The sequence below is a fragment of the Ambystoma mexicanum genome, chromosome 12 (assembly GCF_040938575.1).
Source record: "Ambystoma mexicanum isolate Mex_15411 chromosome 12, UKY_AmexF1_1, whole genome shotgun sequence".
NCBI classification, from domain to species: Eukaryota; Metazoa; Chordata; class Amphibia; order Caudata; family Ambystomatidae; genus Ambystoma; species Ambystoma mexicanum.
The window spans coordinates 471,190,499-471,214,378 of NC_090936.1; the positions used below are offsets into that span (position 1 = coordinate 471,190,499).

The 23,880-nt window shown below is 48.7% G+C and overlaps 1 protein-coding gene across 1 annotated transcript in view; it reads right to left on the reverse strand.

The window, feature by feature from the left end:
• The window catches only part of LOC138513680 (V-type proton ATPase 116 kDa subunit a 4-like), a 4,716,919-nt gene that overhangs the window by 796,447 nt on the left and 3,896,592 nt on the right, over positions 1-23,880 (reverse strand). The window contains exon 24 of the mRNA XM_069628745.1: positions 6,368-6,481. Within this exon, the coding sequence (XP_069484846.1) occupies positions 6,368-6,481 (114 nt within the window). The remainder of the gene's footprint in view (positions 1-6,367; positions 6,482-23,880) is intronic.

Here is a 23,880-nt window from a genome sequence, read left to right on the forward strand (position 1 = left end):
CGGCCCAATGCCACAGATCCTGCGCCTCCTTGGACAGGGCTGGGGACCTGGTTCCGCCCTGCTTCCTGATGTAGAACATGGTGGTAGTGTTGTCGGTGAAGATCCTCACCACCTTGCCCTTGAGGGACGGAAGTAAGGACCTGAGGGCCCAAAACACTGCACGGAGCTCCAGGACGTTGATATGGAGGGACTTCTCCGTCGGAAGCCAAAGGCCTCTCGCGTGCAGATTTTCAGTGTGTGCTCCCCACCCTTCCAGGGAGGCATCCGTGGTCACTGTCTCCTGGTGGCCGGGGGTCTGGAAGTCCATGCCCGCCGTCAGATGCGCGCAGGTGCCCCACCACCGGATCGTTCATCGGAAACTCTCGTTGAGTGTGATCCTCTCCTCGAAGCTGCCCGTCGTCAGGATCCAGCGCGCGTCCAGGAACTCCTGCAACGGGCGCATCCAGAGCCTGCACAGGCGGATGAGATAAATGCAAGAAGACATCATTCCGAGGAGGGACTTGATGGACCTCACCCTGGCCGCGTCCGCAACCAGCATCCGCTGAACCTTGCCCAAGATGGCCCTCGTCATTTCCTCCGACAGAGAGGCCAGAAGCGACACTGTGTCGAGCTTCGCTCCCAGAAACCGTGCGTCTTGCGCGGGCACCAGGTGGGACTTGGCGTAGTTAAAGGAGAATCCCAGGTCCGTGAGTAGTTGGACGGTCCTTGCCGTGTGCTCCACGGCGAGCTCCTTCGTCTTTGCTCGGATGAGCCAGTCGTCCAGGTAGGGGTAGACGTGGATCCCCTCTCGGCGCAGCTGCGCCGCCACCGGTGCGAGGCACTTGGTGAACACCCTGGGTGCCGACCTCAATCCGAAGGGAAGGGCTCTGAACTGGTAGTGACGCCCCTGGACCACGAACCTGAGAAACTTTCGGTGTCCCTTTATGATGGGAATATGGAAGTAGGCATCCTCAAAATCCAACGACGACAGGAAATCGCCCTCCTCCAGTTGACCCAGGACGTGTTGGAGGGTGACCATCCGGAACTTCTGTGCCTTGATGAATTTGTTCAGTCGTCGTAGGTCCAGGATGGGACGCCATCCTACCGTCTTCTTCTTCACGAGGAAGTATCTTGAGTAAACTCCAGAGCCCCGAAGCCTCTTTGGGACGAGCTCGATGGCGCCCTTCTTGAGCATCGCCTTTACCTCCAAGAGAAGTTGAGGGACGTGATGTTCTTTCCTGGTCACAGGGGGGACGCGCGGGCACCTCTTTAGAAACTCGAGCGCGTGACCCTGAGCTAGGGCGTCCAGCACCCAACGGTCGTTGGTGATGGACTCCCACACGCTGACGAAGCTCACCAGCTGGCCTCCCACCAGGGTGCTTCGGTGGGGGCCTGACCCCACGGCCGGTTCAGTCCTGCTTCGATGAGGCTTTGCCGCCTTGTCCTCCTTGGCGACGACGGTGGGGTCCGCCTGACTTGCCTCGTCCCCTGTAAGCTTCCTGTGACGAACGGGCCGCTTGACGGTAGGTGGAAAATCCGCCGCTGGAACCTTTGGAGGCACCCTGTTTGCCTCCGCCGCTCCGAAAGGGCGGCCGCTGTTGCTGGAGAACCCCAAGAGCCCGGGCCGTCTCCGTGTCCGCCTTGATGGCTTGAAGGGAATCGTCCACTGTTTTCCCAAACAGGTTGTTTCCGTCGAACGGCATGTCCAAGACTCTGGTCTGCACGTCCTGACGGAAGTCGGTAGCCTTTAGCCATCCACGCCGCCTAAGGCACACGCCGTTGCCCAACTGGCGAAATCCAGTGTCAGCGATGTCCGTCGCAATCGTAATGGCGTGGTCCGACGCCACCTCGCCTTCCTGCAAGATCTCTCGGGCTTCCGCTCTCCTGTCGTCTGGTAGGAAGTCCAGCAGGGGGGCCAGTTTGTACCACAACTCCCTGTCGTAGCGGGCTACGATAGCCAAGGCATTGGCCGCCTTAATCGTCGTCGCTGCCGACGAGATGACCCTGCGTCCCATCGTGTCCAATTTCTTTCCCTCGCCGTCCGGTGGGGAGGTCGACGTAGAGGCCGCGCCCCCCCCCGCTTTCTTCCTGGCCGCCGCGGAGACGACCAAGTCCGGGGTCGGCTGTGCCCGAAGGCACAAGGGGGCCGCGTCCGGGACCCGGTACTTCTTCTCGTACCGATCCCTTCTAGCCGGCGTCGTGGATGGGTTCTTGAGGAGGGCGAGGCCCTCATCCCAAATATCGTCCAGTAGAGGTACAGCGAGGACCGTCTTCCTCTTGGCCCCGCGCCGTTGATAAAGGAAACCTTCCTTCTTCTCTTCCGGGCAGAGCTGGAAAAGCTCGGATGCCCTGGCGATCATGGAGTGAAACGATCCAATCTCGTCGGGCGGGGAAGCCCGGGTGGGCGGTGACGACGGGAGATCCTCGTCGTAAACCTCGTTGTCTGTACCCGTCGCGGCCGTGTCAGTCCCCGTATCATCCCCACGTGTCGTGGACGGGGAGGAGGGCTGAACAGGGCGCTATGGCTGAAAAGGAGGTGGAGGATGAATCCTTCTTCTCTTAGGGGGATGGCTCCCAGAAGGGCCTGGCTCCGGGTCCCCCATCGGGAGCGGTTCCTCCGTTGGTGGTAACGGCAGTCTCGTCCTTATCTCTGAGCATAAGGACTGTATAGCCAACAAAATGGCCGCCGAGTTGTCTTGCGGCACTGGTTGAGGGGAGTCCGACGGGCGGTCAGGAGCCCCGTCGGCACCCTCGACGTTTTTGTCGTCTCCTACGTCGGGGTCCCTCCCGACGGGCTGGTCTTCTTCCACGCCAACGCCGTGGCTTAAGACTTCGACCAGCTCCTCCTCAGAGGTTGAGGCCGAATCCACGACGACCTCCTGCCCCCCTTTTTCTTCTCCGTCAGAGGTTTCACGGGGGTCCTGTCGATGGGCATGAAAGAGGACTCCCTCTGCGGTGGCAGGGAGACTCTGGGCCCTGAGGTCGCCACCACTGGTGTAGCCTCCACAGGCTGAGCCAGGGCCGCCGCGACTGTCTCGATAGAGGCCTTGGCCGGATGGATTAAGGCTTTCACCACCTTAGGTGCACTCACCGACTTCTCCTTGGGGGGAGGGTCACCGCCTCGCTCCCCCTCCGATGGGGCCTTCGAGCTCGACCGGGGTCTCTCCAGGAGCTTCGCCGGGTGCTCAGCCTTCCTCTTACCCGAGCCAGAGCGTTGGCTCGTGGTTGATGGCGCCGGGGAGGATGCGCCCTGCCTGGCGCCCGTAGAGCCTGACCGTACGGCGCTCCCGGTGCCAGCGGAGTCGCGGTGCTTGGCCTTCTGTTGGACCCCCGTTGCAGGGGCGCCCTCAAAGGTCTTAGAAGACCGCTCGGACTTCTTCTTCTTCTTCTCGCCTGACGGGCTCTTTCCTTCCAGCCAGTTGGCGAGACGTTGATGGCGGTCCTTCATGGTCCGCTCCGACATATTGCCGCAAAACGCACAGTCCTTCTCCACGTGCGTCTTGTCCTCATGTAGGCAGTAAAGGCAAAGGGAGTGTTCGTCCTCCTTAAAGACATTCTGAAGCTGGCATCCAGGGCAGACCCTGAACAGCTTTCCGGGCGTCGAGCTTCCCTTCTCCTGGGCCATGTCCGAGATGGGCCTGAGAAACTTCTGGAGTCCTCCAAAAGCGTGGCTCGACGAAATCTTCACCCTTGAGGGGCGTAGACAAATCCGACACGGGTCCCCGTTGATCGGATGAAGAAACGGTGGAGCTTGAGGCTCTTTTGACCGAAAAAAGCGAAATTTTTCGAGAAAAAACGTGAAAAACGCACGAGAGCAATAACACGAGGATCCCAACACTTGAACGTGCGGTAAAAATCTGAAGATGGCTGCCAGAGGCGGGGCTTAGGTAGAGGGCAGTCATTGGCTGTGGTCAGTATGACGCAGAGATCAGTGATTGGTTACTACTACGAAAGACAGATCAGAAACGAAACAGATACTGATTTTTTCTTTACCGAGGATTCCCAGCCTGACGACGGGGAATATTCATGAGCATGTGAATCCATGCCAGACCCCATGCTGGAGAACAAATGTTGCTGGTAAATGCTAATTGCATATTTATCATATTTTAGTCAATTGCAGTGCACTTTGCTGCTGACCTGAGGGCAAAGGCCAGCAGTGCTCACTGCTCGCTTAATAACAAATCAAAATAAATCAGGACTCAGAGAGAGCACTGCCGCTCGGCGTCCCCTAGAGGCTGACTGATATCAGGCAGCCGCCTGAGCTGCCTGACACAAAGACCGGCCCTGCCCCCTTGTTCATAGTTGGGTCATGCAGCCAGTGCTTCATTTGTTCATATCGAAACCTGTTCCTTTTCTCCAATCTAAAAGCTTCCTTGCACTTGCCAAATTATTTTATGCCCTCCCCTTTACCAGGTCTCCTACCTTCCAACATCCCTTGCTCTACCAAACCTCAAAGCCTCTATCTCTAAGGGCCTGTATGAAGTCGAAATTGCCATGTATCAGCGTGAAGGGGCGACACACACGTTGTCTGATTTCCCCTTTTATGCACTATGACCCCTGCTTCTATCATACCCCAGGAAATCAAATTTAAATACAACCCCTTAGCTCTGTGCTGCTTACTCAGCCATGGCTGTTTACAAAGATGTTGCCCGATTTGGCCTGCTCAATAAAGAGCCAATGTTTCTCTGACCCTATCTGCTGCCAGACCGCCAGTACCCTTATTGGGGGCGCTAAATAATAATTTAAGATGTCCAGCAACGAGAATCTTCCCCTAGCCTTGTTCACCATCATTCTTCTTTTACTTATCCATGCCCTGGCTTCCCCTGAGTTTCACAGGTGGATTCAACAGCGGGACATTTTGAAATAGGCACAATAACTTGGGGAATAGATTAATGTTAATGTCTGTGTCTCCAGCCGTGTGATAGTTAGCCTGCTCCCTCTATCAAGATCTTTCTGAATCTCCCTGAAAAGGGGGATAGTTGCCCCCCTCAAGGTGCAGCCTCTCCCGTGCTCGTTCCCCAACGGAACCGCAGGCTTGGAGTCCCGTTAAAACCATATTGGTGTCTTGGTTCGCTGCATACTGTTGAATAACTGCGTTATTTTAGCCTCTTGTGGGGAATGGTGGGACGGAGCTTCCGCTCTGTTGGCTATCTTGGCCATGACCCCCAGTCAAGATTTTAATAACAACCCTTGAACCCTCTTCGAGAGTTGGTGTGTTTTTGAGGCCATTTGTGACACTAGGGGTGCTATATACTGTCTTGTTTTTCTTTGTTCTATGTCTTTGTTGGAGGTCTTTCGTTGTATTAATGCAGTGCCTGTGTGATTTGTACATTTATTGTATTTAAGTTTGAAAAAACCCAAAAATAAACTAGATCGGCTAGTGACATTTATGATATGACTCAATATTTTATTTATATCGAGCTCCTACACAGGTGTTTCGGAGCGCGACCATGGCAAACACAGGGAAACAGGGGAGAACAAAACAATGATCTTAGTAGGCCCAGTGACATTGACAACCCGCAAGTGCATAAGGAAGGGAAAAGGGGGAAAGTGCATGCAAGGGGGGAGAAATTGGATAGTGCGGAACACAGGACAGAGCAAAAGAAATAATAATAAGTCAAATAAAAAAATAAAAATAAATAAAGGTGATACACAATAGTAGTGGAGCCGGAAAGTGGCAACGTGCTAGATAAGTCAGATAGGGCAAATCTGAGAAGTGCAGAAAAAGCGTGGGTGGTGGACTGTATGGGTACAGATACAGGCCCCAGTGCAAGGGGTGTCCCAGAGGCAGTGCATTGGGGTGGCAGCGTGAGCAGGTACCTCGGCCCGAAGGACAGAGGGTGGCCAGGTGCACAGTGCCGAGAGATAAAGCAAGTCAGTAGGGGAGAAGAGGAGCAAAGGCAGAAACGAAGAGGAAGGTCTTGAGGTGCTTCTGGAACCGTAGATGGTAATTTCAAGGTGGCAGGGAGGCTGTTCCAGAGGGAGGCCCCGGCCGAATATAGAGAACTACCCCCAGCTCGTTTCTTTGAAAAAAACTGACCCCAAGGGAGTTAAAAGTAGAGGAACATTTCTGAAAATAACATTTTCTCTCTATTTAAAAATGTGTTTTGGGATCCTGAACATGGGTGGGGAAATTCAGCCTTTACTAATAGTCATTTAGATCCCATAATGAGATTTAATGTATCATTATTTTTTTTAAATGCAGTATACTTACCATGAGCTCAATAATTTCTAAGAAAGCTTCATTTGCATGCAACAAACATGAAATTAACACAAACATCAATTTCTTGATAATATGCATTAGTTATTAAAGAAAATACAGCCAATGAAAGAAAAGCATTTCCACAGTGATACTGTTCGTATTTAGACAATCTTTCCCACTATTTACCTGAGGTTCATCTGAGACAGGAAAGAAATCAGCAGTTGGAGCACTCGCAGATTTAGGCGGAGGCATATCTTCTTTCCAGTTAAATGAAATATGTTCAAAGCTATCAGCTGATTTCTGAAGAAGAAAACAGGAGACATTTGAAGCTGAAAGGGTGAATCTCTGAAGGGGAGTGCCACAGAGTTACACATCGTGCATTTGCCTGTTCTCTGTCATCAGAAGTCCACAACAAAAACTAAAAACTTAACCCGTTCCTTTCTTTCAGAATCATATACATTAGAGTCACTGGTCGCAGCTTTTTCAAGCATTCTTTCTTTTAACACGTGTTTTTATTGTGCATTAGTTTAATTAAATAGTACACATCAAAACAAAAATCATACAAAACATATCAGATACTAAATATTAAAATATCGTACATGGAGGGCAAAAGTGTACAAAGTGCATAAACCAGTGCGTACATTCATACATTATTATTTACACATTAGTGTAAATTAAGGTGATACTATATAAAACATGTATAACGGCAATTGATAATGATGTTTCTATGCCAGCTAGTAATCGTTTCCAAAAATCACTAGTGTTAAGGCGATCTTGGCTATGTACACATTTATAAAAGGTTATAATCCTTACAGTATGTAAGAACAGACATTTTACTAATAGGTGATATACATTTTCAGTAACCCCAGAATGTTTACAATATCTACAAGCAGCTACTGCGTTGTTCCCAGCGTTCATTAAGAAACCTTGCTAAACAGGAGGGAATACAAGCTATGTTCTTCGTTTCCATTACATAATGGTAAAATAATGTATATTTTTGAATTATTTATATCTGCACCAGTTTAGTTAAAAAAGCTTCTTCTTTTAATTCCATGGGAATATTTACAAGTTGTTCTGAAGTGCAATATAATAACTTTAGTAAAGTTTCTTAGGGACTGAATTACAAACATTTCATCCTTTGTGTATAGTTCTGCAGGCAAGGTTTTGTAATTGAAGAGGATGCAAACAAAGCATAGAATGTGGCGAGTGCTTGATTAATGGGGCGAGGGACAGCATGGATGCCATGCTTTAAAACCATCCGCAGATGGGCACAGCATCCCTAATTACCACCCATCACAAGTCTTGCAGCAAAGAGATTCAGAATATCCAAGAATGCAATTTCCACTGTGTCCAGGCACTGGTGTGGCATGACAAGAAACAGAGTGTACCTGGATTACAAGACTCCATAAAGGGAGCAAACTACTGCAATCTTCAACAGTTACAAAACCAATAGTTGGCTGTAGTTTCATTTAATTTATTTAATTTATATGGCGCTTTTGCAAAGCGCTGGCCATGAGTAAATAAATGGTATAAAACAATGCAAACAGTAGTGTTAAAATGTCACATGCTTTGAGGGAGGAGCAGAAAGAATACAAAGAGGATGAAGAACGAACAGAGAAGAGTAAAGCATTCCAAAATCTAGGAACCCTACGGAGAAAACGAAATTGTGAAGCCGCACAAGTAGGTTTAAACGAGACCAAGGTGAACAGAGGGCTAAACTGTGAATACATTTTAAAATAATGCACAAGAAGTGGAATAATGGGCGGGATACAAAGGAAAGCCAAGCAATAGAGTGTGGGGCATTTGAAATAGAGGATCGAGAGGGGAAGCTGCAAGAGATACAGATAGCAAAGTTGTAGATTAAACGCAAGGGGGCAAAATGATAGGCTGGGAGACCGAAGAGAAGGGCAGTAAGCATGGAAGGAACCAAATAAGAAATTAGGAGTTTGGTAACATTTAATGTCAAGAGATAGCAAATTGTATGTATATTGAAAAGCTGAAAGTGGCAAGTCTGAGCAGTGGTAGAGATGTGGGAAGCAAAGGCAAGATTGGAGTTAAAGATGACTCCTAAATTACGAGCAGAGGTAGACATGGTGAAGGACATGAGATAAACGAGGGAGCGGGAGAAGGATACGACGAAATAGAAGAGGATGGAAAAAAGGAACATGTACGCACCCTAGTCACTGCTGAAATCTCCCATCAGTATGGAGGAAAGCAGGCGCGACATAGGAGTTAGGAACAGTTACTCACCATAATGACTACTGTACTCCTAGTCCATTGTCCCCTTTCCTCCATACTGATGGGATATCCGTCCCAAGGGGACGGGACTGGAGCTTTTTTTTTGCACCACAATAAAAACGTTCCCTTGTATTTAGAGAACGCAGGTCGTGCCGAGCGTGTCTGCCCCTGCTGACTGCACCCACATGCCTCACTCACCAAGTCCTTTTCCCGTTCGTTGGCTACCATGAACTAACTGAATCAATTTTGCGGGGGATAGAGGAAGGGTCCTATGGAGAAACGGGGACCATGGACTAGGAGTACCGTAGTCACTATGGTGAGTAACTGCTCCTTACTCCTATGTCCCGTCCGTTTTCCTCCATACTGATGGGAGTTTTCGTAGCATGAAACACTCACATGTGACAGTCATCTAACTAGGAGCAAACAAGCTCTGGAAGATTGACTGACCAAACCTGGTGTCAGCCCTGGAACTGGTATCCAGACAATAGTGCTTGCAAAAGTCTGACGGCTTGGACCATGTGGCAGCCCTGCTGGTGACGTCCCACGGGATGTGCCTTTGAAAAGCTACATGCATGCCCTTTACTTTAATACTTTTGTATTGCGCAACAATGAACACGTGGGCATGATGGCACTGATGAGACTAAACAACAAAAAACAAATATGAGTCAGAAAACTGAGGGTGGTAGTCGGTACAACTCAGCTGAGCTTTATTCAAAAAGCCACATTTTAAGCTTTCTTTTAAAGGCCTCAAGGGTCGATTCCAATCTTAGGTCCCGGGGTAAGCAATTCCAGGCAGTTGGAGCTGCTATAGCAAAAGCTCCTTTTTCCGTGTTCCTGGACTTGCTTTTCGGGATTATGAGCATTTTAGTCTCCTGTGACCTGAGGACACGTAAGGAACTCTTGGGCAGAATCAGTTTGTTAAGGTAACAGGGCATAGTGCCCAGGAGGCTCTTAAATGTTATGAGAATAAGACGATACTGAATTCTAGCCTCTACATGTAGCCAGTGCAGGGCTCTTCTTGCTGGTGTGACATGGTCCCGTCTGGAGAGACCCGTGACCACCCTCACTGCACCATTTTGAATAACCTGCAGCCTGTTGATTTCCTTTTTGCTGATGCCGGTCAGAAGACTGCAACAGTACTCCATTTTAGCACCTACTATGGCTCTCGCCAGTGTTTCAGCATTGGCCTGGGAGATCATGGGTCTGAGGTGTGTAAAAAGTTTTACGTAGTAAGCTGCCCCTGATACAACACTTCCCACATGGGCATTAATGGAGAGGTGTTGATCGAGAATCACCCCTAACGACTTAACTTTCTTGAGTGTGTCTATTTTAAATTCACCAAGCTGGATTTTGCTATACCTGGGGTCAACCTTTGAGATCCGATTGGGGGATCCCACAATCATGAGCTCTGTTTTCGTTCTATTTAGCGTCAGTCCATTTTGTACCATCCAGTTCTCAATGCAGGTGTAAACTTTGTTTACATGCTCTTCGTCTAGGGTATGGTCCCCCGTCAAGGGGATGATACATTGTGTATCGTCTGCAAAGTTGGTGAACCAGATGTTTTCGTGCACCAGCATTGAGAAAAAGGGAACAGTAAAGATGTTATAAAAACAGGGCGAGAGGCTTGCTCTCTGTGGGACTCTGTACTCAATCGGGATTGTGTCTGCTTCAGCTAAATCTGAGCAAACACAACTGACCCTGTTTTTGAGAAAGGAAGCTACCCACTGCGAGGCTTCGGTGGAGAATGCTGCCACTTGTTCGAGCCTGGTGACCAACAACGTGTGGTCAACCAGGTCGAATGCGGCTGAGAGGTCCAGCAGCATGAGCATCTATGTTGGAGAGGAGCCTAGATTTTAGTTCCAGAAGGGCCGTTTCAGTGCTATGCCCTGCTCTGAAACCTGATTGCCGACAGTTTAGAATAGGGAGGCTTTTTGTATGTTTGGCTATTTGTTTATAGGCAACTCGGTCCAGGATCTTCATCAGGAAGGCCAAGTTTGTGATGGGCCTATAATTCAGGGGGTCCTCTTTGGGAAAGCCCGTTTTTTTTAGTAAGGGTGTGAACCAGGAGAGTTTGAGTCCGTCCGGCACAACACTCTCTTTGAAGGAGGCATCAACAAATTGAAGAATACCCTCTAACAGTAAAGGGGGACATGTTTTAATTATAATGGCTGAGAAATGATCACCCCTGCAACTAGTTGTTTTCAGGAGTTTCACCACCTCCGTCAGTTCTTCCAGCGTGATTGCCGAAAAAGAGAATTCCAGGATTGTGGGGCATCTGATGTGCTCCTGACATTCGGGAGTGTTACCTTCGTTTAGGGCACTCACCTTTTTTTAGGCTAATATTAGCTTTGATTCCCTGTAGTTTAGTGGCCATAGCGTCTTGGATACCCTGCCACCATTTTTTGTCTTTTGCAACTTCCTGAACCTCAAGGACAGGTGTCGATTCTTTCTCCTTGAGAATTTTGAACAGTTCCTTAGCCTCTGATCGTGCTTCAATAATCCTATTATTAAAGAAATTCTTCTTTGCATCTAGGATAGCCGCTTTATACAATCTGGCTGCCTCTTTGTAGGCCAGGAGCAGGTCAGCTGAGTAATTAGTTTTCCATTTATAATACTGTTTACGCATAGCCCCTTAGGGGGAGTCAGCTTATGTGATGATTAGCAATAGTTTACAGCAGATACAAGCCACCAAGCAATAGTGGATTTCACTACTTGACTGCCTGGCCTGTGCTGTGTCCCCAAAAGGTGACAAAGAGGGCATCATACTTCCTGAATTGCTTGGTCTTGTTTAGGTAAAAGTAGAGAGCCCTACAGACATCTAAAAAAGGAAGGACAGTGTCCGCAGATGACTGGTTCTGGAAAAAAAACATTAGAAGGACAACCTCCTCATTAATATGGAAGGAGGAGACTGGATGTATGCGCAGCACTACCTTGTCTTTATGAAAAAATCTGTAAGGTTCTGAAGCCGGAAAGGCCCGCATCTCACTCACACTTCTAGCGAAAGTGAGAGCCACCAATTATGCTACCTTCCACGAGAGGAACTTGAGGAACTTGAGATCAGTGGTATGAAACGGCTTGAAAGGCTTGCCAGTGAGTGCCGATACACCTATATTCAGATCCCACACAGGATGAAGCTTCTTAATAGGAGGGTGAAACCAAAGATGTCTTCGTACCACTGGATTTGCAGTGGAGAAGGTATACTTGCCCACGTTCCGGTTAGCGCCAATGACCGCTAACGAAGCACCACATGAGTCGACGGAGACGCCTGAACACGCTACGTGTGACATGAAGGATAGCACATCATCCAGGCCGTGGGTGAGATGGTTGACTGCTTTTTCCAAGGCCCAATGACAGAACCTGATCCATTTACTCTTCTATTGCGATCGTGTGGATTGCTTTCTGGCAGCCTGAATGAGCTTCATGTTCACGGAGGACAGCCCTAAATTACCTAGAATCCAGTCCTCAGGAATAAGACTGTTAAGCTGAGCAACTGAGAGCATGGATGAACGGTCTTGCCCTGTTCTTGGACTAGGAGATCGTGGCATTGTGGCAGAGGGATCAGACCTGTTTCGTTCATTCCCACCAGTTCTGAGTACCAAAAGTGGGCTGGCCACTGAGGTGTTGGCAGTATGATTTTGAAGCCTGTGGTAGCTTTCAGTTTGGCTAATACCCTGGAAATCAGCAGAATTGGCAGACAGGCATAAAGGAATTCCCTCGTTTAGGGGATGTTTAGCGCGTCTCCCAGAGACTCTGCACCCACACCGCCCAAGAGGCGTACCGGAGCACTTTTTGTTCTGGAGTGTGGCTAACAGATTGGTGTCAGAAAACCATCACCATCCAAGCGCTTGTCACGCCATGCTGAAGTTCATAAAACAATACCCAGGAAAGTTTCCAGAAGTAAGAGCCATCTGTGCTCTCGGTGCCGGTCAAACAGAACCCCCAATGCGAGGCATGTCTTTTTGTGCGCGTTGGGGTTTGCCATGGCAATGTTGGTATCCTGCACACGTGATACGAGGCACGCCATCACGGCAGGGTTGCGCTCTGCAGATCAGATGATCCAATATATGCACCAACTCCACCCAGCTTTGGAGCTTCTGAATTTGGCTATTCAATAGTGTACTCTTGAATCCTTGCCTTGCTATTTGATCTCTTGCTTCCCAGACCTTTTGCCTGTTTATTGTATTGATTTTGCCTTACCCTCTTTTCTGCTCTTGTGCATTCTGTCTTCCCGACTCAGAACTGTTTCTACTGACTGCTCATTGCCTGACGTTCTGCACGAAACCCGCTGGATTAATGCCGACTCAGATTTGTTCTCAGGATTCCTTTTGCCTCCTGTCTTGTACTTGACTGCCCGCAATTTGCAGATACCTCTTTTTGTCCTTGGATCGCTGTTCAAGTTTTGGATTTTGTTTTCTACACATGCTCAGGCTAGAGACTTCCTCAAGAGCACTGATTTGTGTTATTCAGGCGTCCTTGTGCCGTCGGTTCAGGGGAAAACTTGCTTGGACATTTAGGCGTCCTTGTGCCGTCGGTTCAGGGGAAACCTTGCCTGGACCAAGACTCACCATACTACTCCGGCAGTGTTCCCGTCAAGCCTTCTGATTGTGCATTTCTTCTAGCTACTTTGGACTACCTCCCATGGTAAGAATCCCCTCAATCTCTATTGTTCACTCCCGTTATTTACCTGTGGTTTGTTGTTAACTGCACTGTCTGGTTACAGGGTAAAATCCTGCTCCGGCTGCTCTGGGTTCCATCCGAAAAGACTTACCTGGTATACACACCATTACCACAGATTAGTCCACAGAGTATCCCCTTATACCAAAGTGTGGGGTTTGTGATCTGATTCTGATACTGTTCGTTTCCTTTGCAACCAGCGGTGTCCCGGGAGCATCCAATGCATCTTTTGGTTAACTGATCCCTCAGTCTGTTTCTTGGATGCACCTGAGGGGTACGTTGGCAGGAAGAATTAGTCCTCTACACGATGAGTTCAACTGCCTGTCTTGGTATACCTCTCCAGACCACGAAGGGGCGATTCTGACAATCGGTCTCAGGAAGGCCCAACTCTTGGAAGATGGGGTGCAGTGCCAATGGATTCATCTCCCACTCTTGGCTGGAATGTTGCAACCTCCTGAGGAGATCTGCTTTCATGTCCAGGACTGGAGCCTGATGGACTACCCTGAGAAGAAGGTCATGAGCCAGGGCCCATTCCCAGATGGAAACAGCCAGCTGAAATAGAGGAGGGGACCTAGTCCCTCCTTGCTTGTTTATATAGAACATCGCAGTTGAGCCTCCGTTTGTACAGGGACCGATTTTTTGCAGATGTTCAGAAGGAATGCCCATAGCGCACAGAAAATGTCTTGTAGTTCTAATGTGTTATTTCTTCTCCTGTTCGGACCCCAGACTGTGGGCTTTGGGAACCCCACAAGGTGTAGCCCCACCCACTGAGGGCCAAGTCTGTTATGATGACAGCATCAGTCAGTGGCTCCTTGAAGGGAACCCCTTTCAAGAGATTTCTCTGGTCTGCCCACCACTGCAGATTTAGGTCCAGATCCAGTCAGGTTGGAATGGAAATGTGTTGAGAGTGACAGTCCGTGGCCTGCAACCATGAGCTGCTCAGTTGGAGTTGCACGGGACTCACCTTCAACCTGTGGTGTGGAACACAGATGACACACGCTGCCATGAGGCCCAATAACCTCTGACAACACAAAGCTGTGATCACTGTCCTGGAACGAAATCGCATGACTGTCAGGTGATTATCCTAGATGCTCTGGGGTGAAGGCAAAACTTGCCCAGTTTCACCTCCCAGACAAACCCCAGCAATGTGAGCCTCTGGGCCGGGGAAAGCAAGGAGACAAAGTTCACTAAAAACTCCAGATTGAACAGGGTACTCAATAGGAGGTTGGTCGCTTCCAAAGCCTCCTGGCTGAATGAAGCCCAGACCAGCCAAAAAAGGTCCAGGCAAGGAAATACATGGATCCCTCTGATCTGTAACGAACTGGCCACAGCGCACATCAGCTTGGGAATACTCTCGCCGCTGCCTTGAGTCCAAAAGACAGGGCCCAGCATCGGTAGTGGTGCCTGCCAACTGAAACCTGAGGAATTTCCAGTGTGGTCCCCATATCAGAACGTGTAGGTAGGTGCCCTTTAGGTCCACCACGCAACACCAATCATTGCTCTGCACTGACCCACGAATCTCACTGGCATAATCATCTTGAACCTCTCATTGGGGAGATGAAAGTTGAAGGAGGAGGGATCCAGGATCGCCCGCAGGCCAGCCTAGCTCTTCTTGGCAATCAAGAATATTCTTGAATAGAATCTCAGATCTCTCTCTTTGAGGTGAACAGGTTCTATGGCCTGCATGTTTTGCAGTTTGCAGATCTCCAATAGAGTCAAGCCCATCTGGATAAAAGGAGGGGACACTAGGGGAAGAGGAGGAAGACTGAGGTGGAAACCTCTGGAGACCACTGAATAAAGCAGGTATCCTACGAGGTGGCCAACCAGCTGCTCAGATGCAATGATAGCATGCAGCCAACTGGAGTCCAGTGGACCCAATCCTGTTTGTCATTGATTTTTTGGATCAGTGACAGCAGCCGTGGAGTGGCCAGCGAAGAAGCCCCTAGAGGCGCAGGTCTTGTTTGCATTCTTCTGTGAGCACCAGGGGAGCGATTCACATTTCTCGCTTTCCTATCTTGTTATCCCCGAAAGCCGCCAAAGGTCTTTTGTCTGTAATCTCTGGTGAAGGGGACCTGATGAAACAGCCGTTGGCTAGTGTGACAAATCTAATGATGTCGTCCCTGCTCCCCAAGGAGGAGACCCTTTCCATGAGGCCATGGAGGTGAGGCCACTACCCGATAGTCGCCCTGGGGGTGGTACTCAGTGGGTGGATCTCATGGGGACCCATTGCCCATCTAGGAAAAAGGGCGGACATCAAGAGCCAACACAGTACAACACACATTCACCCACCTTTCTTCCCTCGTCTTCTTTGCCTTCCCCTGATCCTATAGTTTCGTCTATGTATCTCTGTTACAGCAGCAACATTGCTACTGGAATGAGGAAGAGTAGGGTTGACGCCACTGAGCTATCCTCTGAAAGTACTGTGACGAAGAAGATACACAGAGTCCTAAGCAACCTCTCAGAAAATCAGAGTGAACGGTCTAGTTATCCAGTCACAAGTACCTTAAAGATGGAAGAGGGACTAGCATTGTTGTCGGTCTCTCCTCGGAGGCACTGTGAGTGAAGGTCCATGCCCGCACCAGGAAGAGCTGAGTCTACAGCTGCTGACTGGGATGAAACAGAGAGAGTTCGGGTGTCCCCAACTGCTTTACCGAAGTGCGACCTGCCGAGAAGGAGCACGACAGAAGGCCCGAACGCAAGAGAGTGCTGCACGACGCAGGCGAGCAGGCACATGCTGTGCGGGTTTGTTAGGGAGAATTCTCATAAATGTGCCAATTCCTCCTACCTTAGAACCCTCCAGCTCTTTTGCTAAACTTTGGGACTTTTAACTTTTTAATTCTGTTTGTTTTCTGTGTTTTCTTTGGTTTTGGAGTTTAAACAACCCCATAGGCATCATCTTTTCATTTGTGTCACACAGCACCCTCAGTGCAGTGGCACAGAGAAACCTTTTTAGGCTTTCCCGAGGTTTAAATACCTTTTCTGGGATACACTACTGTTTCCCAGAGTAAGTAAAGTGAAATTGACTTTACTAGTCTTTTTAAATTCCTAGACCCAGCACACCCTATCTTACAATAGAGTGCTGGAGGGGTTACTTAGTATCCCCTGTGTCTAGATACTCATCTAGCAGTCAAATGCTACCCTTTCCTCTTAGAATGGCTGGTGGCAGTGGTTTTACAACAAATTACCATGATTTTTCCCGACCGCAAACACCGGTAGCGTTAAATCGTGGGAGCCATGTTTTTCAAGATGGAGTCTGAGCCTCCTTTGTTTAAATAGGTCCTGGTCTTCTTTTTTGCCATTTCTTTTTGGAAAGAGCCTTCTAGAGTTTGTCTCTGTGTGCCAAACTAGGTTTGATCCCTTTGTTCCTTCGCCTTTGGCAGGCTTCAGGAGTGAAGACCGCGTCTGGCCCCCAACTGTCTGGGGTGTGCAGGAAGTGGGGGAGGTGCCCGAAACTTCCTGTGCTTAGTCTCCTAGGAGACCCAAATGCACTCTGCACTCTGTGGTGATTAGCTGGCTGACTGTCCGGCAAGGACAGCCACCCTGCTGGGTGAGTGACAGCTAAGCTGAAATGAATGGGGTATCTTGGCTTGGAAGTCAGAGTCGACCAGTGGAACAAAAGAACCGAAGACGAGCTTGAAGAGGGCAGCTGCTGCAACTCCTGGACCGTTGTTTTGCCCGGTGTAGCCCTGCTGCAGGTCCGAATCGCTAAGTACATTTTGACAGATAAGCCCTGCAAGGACGACTTCTCCCTTTGAGTTGGTGGGACCAATCAACTCGACACTAAGCCACCCGAATGCCATTCTCGGAGTTGGTTGTATTTTCCTCAGAGTGCTGCAGAAAACCGAATAACCAGGGAGAGGGACACCAGTTTGGGCGCTTTACTACAGCTACCAGAATTGAAGATTTGCCAAGTGCCAGCTTTTTGACCAGTCCCAGTGCAGTGCAGGAGTCCCCCGACGCCCACCCTCTTGTCCCCACGACTGGGGCTCAGGAACAGCGAGATCTGCAGTAAATGCCAATAACAGAAGTCTTCAGCTGCATCTTTTTCTTCATTTGTAAGGTACTGTGAAACGAGACTGAGAGTACTTACCTCTCGCGGTGAAAGTGCTTGAAACTTTCGCAACTAGCAGTCCTAATCAGCTTGTGACCCAACATATAATTCTTCTTGTTACAAACTACTTCTGAGAACTTCTACAGAGACTTTACCGTTTACTTATCAGAACCGTGTTTATCCTATCCAAGACTTAAACCCATTGACTTTTGCCTAGCCTATTGAATTGGATTGACTCTTCTGGTGAACTCAAAGTATTTGCACAGTCTAAGAATAATTGTAATCATTTTATGTTCTGAACCTATTCCCTTTTGCTCCTCCTTCAAAGTATTCTGAATGCCATTCTGCTCCTCCTTCATTGTAGTCTGAATGCTACCAAAACCTGTGTAGCACAGACTTATACCAAAGGTTGGTTTTGCTTACACCTGTAGTCATAGTTGTTTGTAGTGGTCCCAAAGGGTACTGCATACAAACTCTGCCTAACACTGGTGGCAAGCTGTGAGGATAAATTGTGGAGTTGTTACATTGAGAGTTCTGTTTTACTTTTGTTCAAATAGTAACCTTCACAAGGCTAAGCACCACTAGAAAAGCAATTGTATCATGTCTGATATGGATAACTTCAGACAGGAAGCCCTGATCAATCTAACAGTAGAGCAACTGAAATAAATGGGTAAGGTCAGGAATCTCCCTGTTAAAGGAAAGAAAAATGAATTGGTTAAAACATTGTTGAATTATCAAAGTCTGAGAAGTAGGTCTTTCACACCTACTCCTTCAGAAAATGTGGGAAATGTTGATGAAGATGATAATGATTCTGAGTCTAACTCTACTGTTATTGAGGAGTCAGAAGAGTTAGAGGAGTCTCAGGATGTGAGCCCCTCTTTACCTCAACAAGCTCTTAGGCCTCAATCTTTATCCACAGGGACCCTACCAGGTCCAGTACTGAGTCCAGAATGTGTCTCTCTTGAAAGATGAGACTTGAGTTCGAGAGTTCAAAAGGCTCCAAATGCAAACTGAAAGCAAACACCAAGATCTCAAACTAAGGGAAATGGAAATGCAACATGCTCTTGAAATGAAGAAATTGCCTCTTGAAAATGTTTCTATCCCAGAGTCTCCTAGGTTTTCCAGTCCTAAGAGACCTTGCATGCCTAAGGAAGCTGTGAGTATGTATGAGGTGAAACTTAATACTTTGGATTGGTTGGGTGCTTTGCGGTATAACTATGGGATTCAGGGTTACACGGGGAATCAGTTGATTCCTTGGCTTTTGTCTAGGCTCCCCCAGGTTGCAACTGATGTTGTAATGGAGGTGGGGGAACTTGAAAGATTGGAATATGAAAATGTGAAGCTAGTTTGATAGCTAGATTTGGGAAAACTCCTTCCCAGTACCTTAAGAGTACCTCAAAAAGACTGATGGTACCTCCTGGGCTACCTGGGTCTGTGAGTGTTTGAAGAACTTAGATGGTTGAATAAAGGGTTACAGAGTTAACACTTTTGAAGAAATTAGAAATCTGGTTATGTTGGAATCTATTTTTGATGCCTGCTCTCCTGAGCTGAGACAGCATTTGGCTGACTCAAATGAGATTGATCCCAAATAGTTAGCAAGAGCAGCTGACTCATGGGTAGCCAACAGGACCACTCATAAGGATTCTGGGGCCACTCATAAAAAGGATGAGGGGAAGCAGCACAAAGGTGAGAATACAGATACCTCTAATTACAACCAACCAGAAGAGGCCCCCAAACCACAAAAGGGTAGATACCATGGGAAACCTGGTAGGTCTAGTGAATCCTCTGGTGCCCAACCAGAGGGAGGTCAGCAACAACCCCCATTCCAGAGAGCAGTTGGTAAATGCTATGTCTGTGAGTCGGCAGATCACCTCGAAGGAGATCCCAGATGCCACGGTAAACCTGCAGGGATCAGCACTGGCTCCTCAGCCTTCATCCCTGAGGGAGAAGTACAAATGGCAAGTGCCCACTTTCACCTATTGACTGAAGAACCCTTGGGTGTTCAAGCCAATGTATCCTTAGAGCCCCTGGGTCTGGGTAAGAAGCAAAATATGGATGTGTACAACTCCATCCCAGAGAACTCCAAAGGGTATTATATGGACAGTTTGGAGCGGAAAGTGGGGAAGAAAGTGATCTATGATGCCTGCGAGAAGCCCTGCAAGCCCTGCAGTATCTTTTCCATTTTTTTCTTTCTGTGCGAAGGAGGGGCCTCCGAGCTCTGAGCCCAGCAGCAGGACTCATAAGCATCATTCCGCTGCAGAATGCGGAGCGGAAAGTGGGGAAGAAAGTGATCTGCAGTGATCTCGGGACTTGAGGGAGCCGAGAGCCGCCTTTCGCTCCTACTTTGCCACCATTCTGTTAATTGCAATTTGGACATTGAAAAGAGTTTTAGGACCAAAGAATCACTATCCGTAACTTGTCCACCACAATAAGCCATGGACCTGAATTTCCTCGCTATCCACGCTAACAGCAAAACCAACAAGCCCAACGATGAGGGGGAGGGCCGGCGCTTGAGAAGCCACTGCGCTCCCACCGAGCCATCTTCAGAAGACATTCAAAAAAGTATGCAAAACTCACCTTCTGTAACAGACCCCGCAAGCCCTCGTGGTGGGTCCAGGGAGCCTTTGATTCCAGCTCGAATCGGGCAGGATTTCCGGGACCCAGGACCTCCCTGCCATCTGCGGGAGGTGCCTCCGGAATTGGAGGAGGCACCAGGAGACACCTATGACCAAGCAATCCTAAAGAGTCTGAAAAAGACTCCACAAGCATGACCAGCGCCCTCTTCCAGCGACTATACAAGACAATCCAGCAAAGCAACTGCCTGCCAAAGCCCTTTTCGTCGAGCATGGACTATCGGCGTCTGCTACTTCCCGGAACGAGGCACCAGTCCTGGCTACCATCAGTGAATGCATTACTGTGCAGACTCCTTCCAGAATACGGAAGGGAACAAACGACCAAGGCCCCAACGACGCTGATCCTAACATAAATCAATCACAAATTGAAGTCAGCAAAAACATGTGCGAAAAACACCAAAACCCATGTCTCTGACTCTAACTCCCTCCAACTCCAAACCATCAAACCCACACATTGGAGTGGGGGTGCCAAATACACTTAAGGTCACAGCAACTATACACAGTGAACTCGAACTAGAACAGGACTCTGTTCGGACCATTGATTTACATGACTGAAAATGGAGCTCCAATACTGGAGCAGAAGCATCTTGTGACTTGCAAAACGATCTGCAAAATGAAGAGGTTTCTAATCCACAGGACAACAAAGCCGCCCACCAAGAAAACCCAGAGCTGAACTCAAGCTCCGAAATGGCCGCTGACACCAGTCAAACGATAATCTTGAGCTCAAATACTCCTTTGGAACCGCAGCTCCCCAGAACTAAGTGCTCCAAAGCCACCCATAAAAAAAGTCAAAGTCAATAAGACATCCCAATCAGGTGAAACAAACTTCAGGAACACGCCTAGCCCCTGGCAGCGGGAAAAAATCCTTAAACGGATCTAACTCGCATATAAGGAAAACGGGAGGCATCAAAGCAAAACCTCTACCTACGCCGCAACTTTCAAAAGCACTAAAAAACTTCTTACAAAAACAATGTAAGAGTACATTCGACTCTTCCTCAGAGCTCTGATAGTGAAATCCTAGACGCTATACAAGATCCACCATCTCCCAAAGAGCGGAGAGTCGAAATTTCACCATTGAGGAAGGTCTGCACTTGCCACCATCAGACTATCCTCCTTCCATGCCACGCGTGCCAAGTACATTAGATGTGAGCATGCACGCCCTGGATCAATCAGCTAAAGGAGTAACGTCCGAACCTCGTGCCTGCCCGGTTTTCGTCGAGTCCCTTCCTGCTTCTAAGAGGAAGTCAGGTACACAGGGCGAGCAAACCTAAGCATGTACCATACATTAGTACCCCCACCCATCGACGAAGACTTCCTTGAATAAAGATGAGAGGGGGTTACCCACGCCCTGGCAACATGCCCCTTAGTTAAGCCCGCAACCGCAGAGGCCACCTGTTACACCGAATTTATCATCAAGAAAAAAAGAACAGAGGGCACACGAAGAAGTAGATCCTGAGCAAAGAAATCCTGAACCTTTCCTGACTCTGAGCTCAGAAGCCACCTCTAAGAGATCGTCCATCCAGGAGAGACCTACTAGCACAGTACCTTCAGATCTCGCTCTTAGTCCACCCCGTCATCCGTCCTCTTGTGGCCTTAGCCCAAAAACCAACAGAAGGATGAGCGACACACAAAGTGCAACCCCTAGAGCGACTCCAACAAAGAAACCCGATCTTTTGACGATTATGGCAACAGTAACAGTCGCTCTAGCACCCTTCAGCAAGCTCTACGAAGCTTTAAACAACCCGCTAAAGGATCAGACAAGACTCATCGCGATGGCACACTCAAAGATGATGATCTTGGAGGGCTATATCACTGCCATGGAGTCAAAGTCGAAAGAACACCAGGCCGCACTTGATCTCCAAATACTGATCCTAAAAAATGCTTGCAATGCTTCATCCCACCTGAGACAGACAACTAAAGGCACGCAATGTAACCTAAGCTTATCTGTGGAGGATTCTGTTGGACATACTCCATCTATGATCCCTAAAATTCAACATCAGTGCATCATGCTGTTAGGCAGAATTATATGCAGTACCCTTTGGGAACACCACACATAATTAAGACTACAAGTGACAGTACAATTTGACCTTTGGTACAAGCCTGTATTACACAGTTAAAGTGGTAGCAGTAGCAGAGCAGCCAGACTTATCTCAAGAGTAAGTGAGCAGTATCAAATAGTTACACAAAGGACAGCAATTACTATGATTCAGGCAAACAATGACACAAGGTTTTCAAATAAAAGAATATACATTTATTTCACTCTTCAGTTGTATAACAGTTCACTCTTCTAAGCAGTTTAAAAATCACACTCTTAATGCACCACACAACTACCCTTAAATTCCAGACAAGTTAATCTCACAAAATGAAGTGGGAGCAAAATGGCACTCCAGCAATTTAAAAGGGAGGGAAAGACAAAAGTTAACAGAAATTGATCCACACCAACAGGTAAGCACTCAGGGCAAGCGAACAAGAGAGACTACAATGATAAAATCAGATAGAAAACAATTAGGGCCAAAGTCAATGGTTCAAAAGTCTTTTGCTCTTTTGCTCAAGATAATACAGTTCAGGGTAGTTTGCAGAAAAGTTTGTGGCACGGTTTCCGGATGAGGTTGGTTGGTAGAAAACTTAGTTCAAAGAGAAGAGAAGGACAAGCCCTCGGATTGGAGAAAGATTTCAAACACTTTCACCGCGGCTGAACGAAAGGCACAACCGGATTTGCACAGTACCTTAAAACAGAGAGGGAGCTGTAGCTGAGGCAGAGGTTCCTGGTAGTTCCTGCAGGCTCACGGTTCCTGAAGCGACTGTCGGACTGATCAAAAGTAGGAAGACTGGAGGGTCCTGCACTACCCAGGGAATAAAAGGTGCGCTCCTTAAAACCCAAGCAGGGTCCGACCTTCCTGGCTATCCGGCCCACTGTAGCTCTGTACAGCGAATTCAACCAGAGGAGGGGTCCTGGGAGTTTGGGTGAACTGGTTGGTCCCACCAACTCAAGGGGAGAAGTTTCCTGGAGGATCTTCTCTGTCGTCGGATTCTGGGGATTCGGTTTGCAGCAGGGCTTCACCGGGCGGTTCAGTCGTTGTAGGGTTCCTCTTCTTCCAGTTCCTCGTTGGTTCTTTCGTTCCAGTGGCGACTCTGCTCTTCCAGTCCCACAGACCTGCTTTTTATGCTGTTTTCCCCCATTCATACAGCCTGGCTGTCAATCACACAGCAGGGTGGCTGCCTGGCAAGGCCAGTCCCCTTAGCCCAGTGGTCTTCAAACTTTTTTTGGCCGAGGCCCTCCTGCGCAAATTTTGGGCAAGTCGGGACCCCCCAGAAATGCCAAATGGACAGTATATATTGTGCGCCGTCACCTACTCCCATCACAGTTGCTGGGCTCCCTCATCCCACTCCTACCCAGTCCCTGGTCTCTCCCCACCCCATCACACACCCTGGGCTCTCCCCACTCTTCTCCCACTACTATCCCATAATTGCCCTTTCACGGGTGCCGGTACCCGTAGATCCCCATTCCCATTTGAGCCCGATGGGGCTCAATGGGAATGGGGAGCTTGGATGCACTGGCACCATTAATAACAGTGCCGGTGCATCCGCCAAGCTGTGCTCGCGGGTGCCGCACGGCCTGCCAGGTCAGACTTGGCGGGCTGTCAGGCACCCGTGAGCACAACTCTTACTATGGCAGTATGGTAGCACCGTTGTTACCGTACCGCCATAGTTGTAATGAGGCCCAGTCTGTGACAAAAGGAATGAATATCCATTTACAACTGCGGGCCACTTTTTCATTGTTGCCTGAGACAGTTTTATGCTTCAGCCCGACCATGTGAGCCATCCATGCCCATTTCTTTCAATCTAAAAAAAAAAATAAAAAATAAAAACTTTTTTTTAATATTTCATGCTGAGCTCCCAGGGCCCCCCAGGTATGCACTCGCGGACCCCTGGGGGGTCGCGCCCCACAGTTTGAATACCGCTGCCTTAGCCAATCAGACAAGAGTGCGACTTGGGTTACCAATGGAACCCATGGCAGGGGTCCTGAAACCCCTCCCTCACATCCTGCCTACCCAGACTCTCAGGCACCTAAAGAAGGGCTTGCTTCTGTGTGGAAGCCCGCG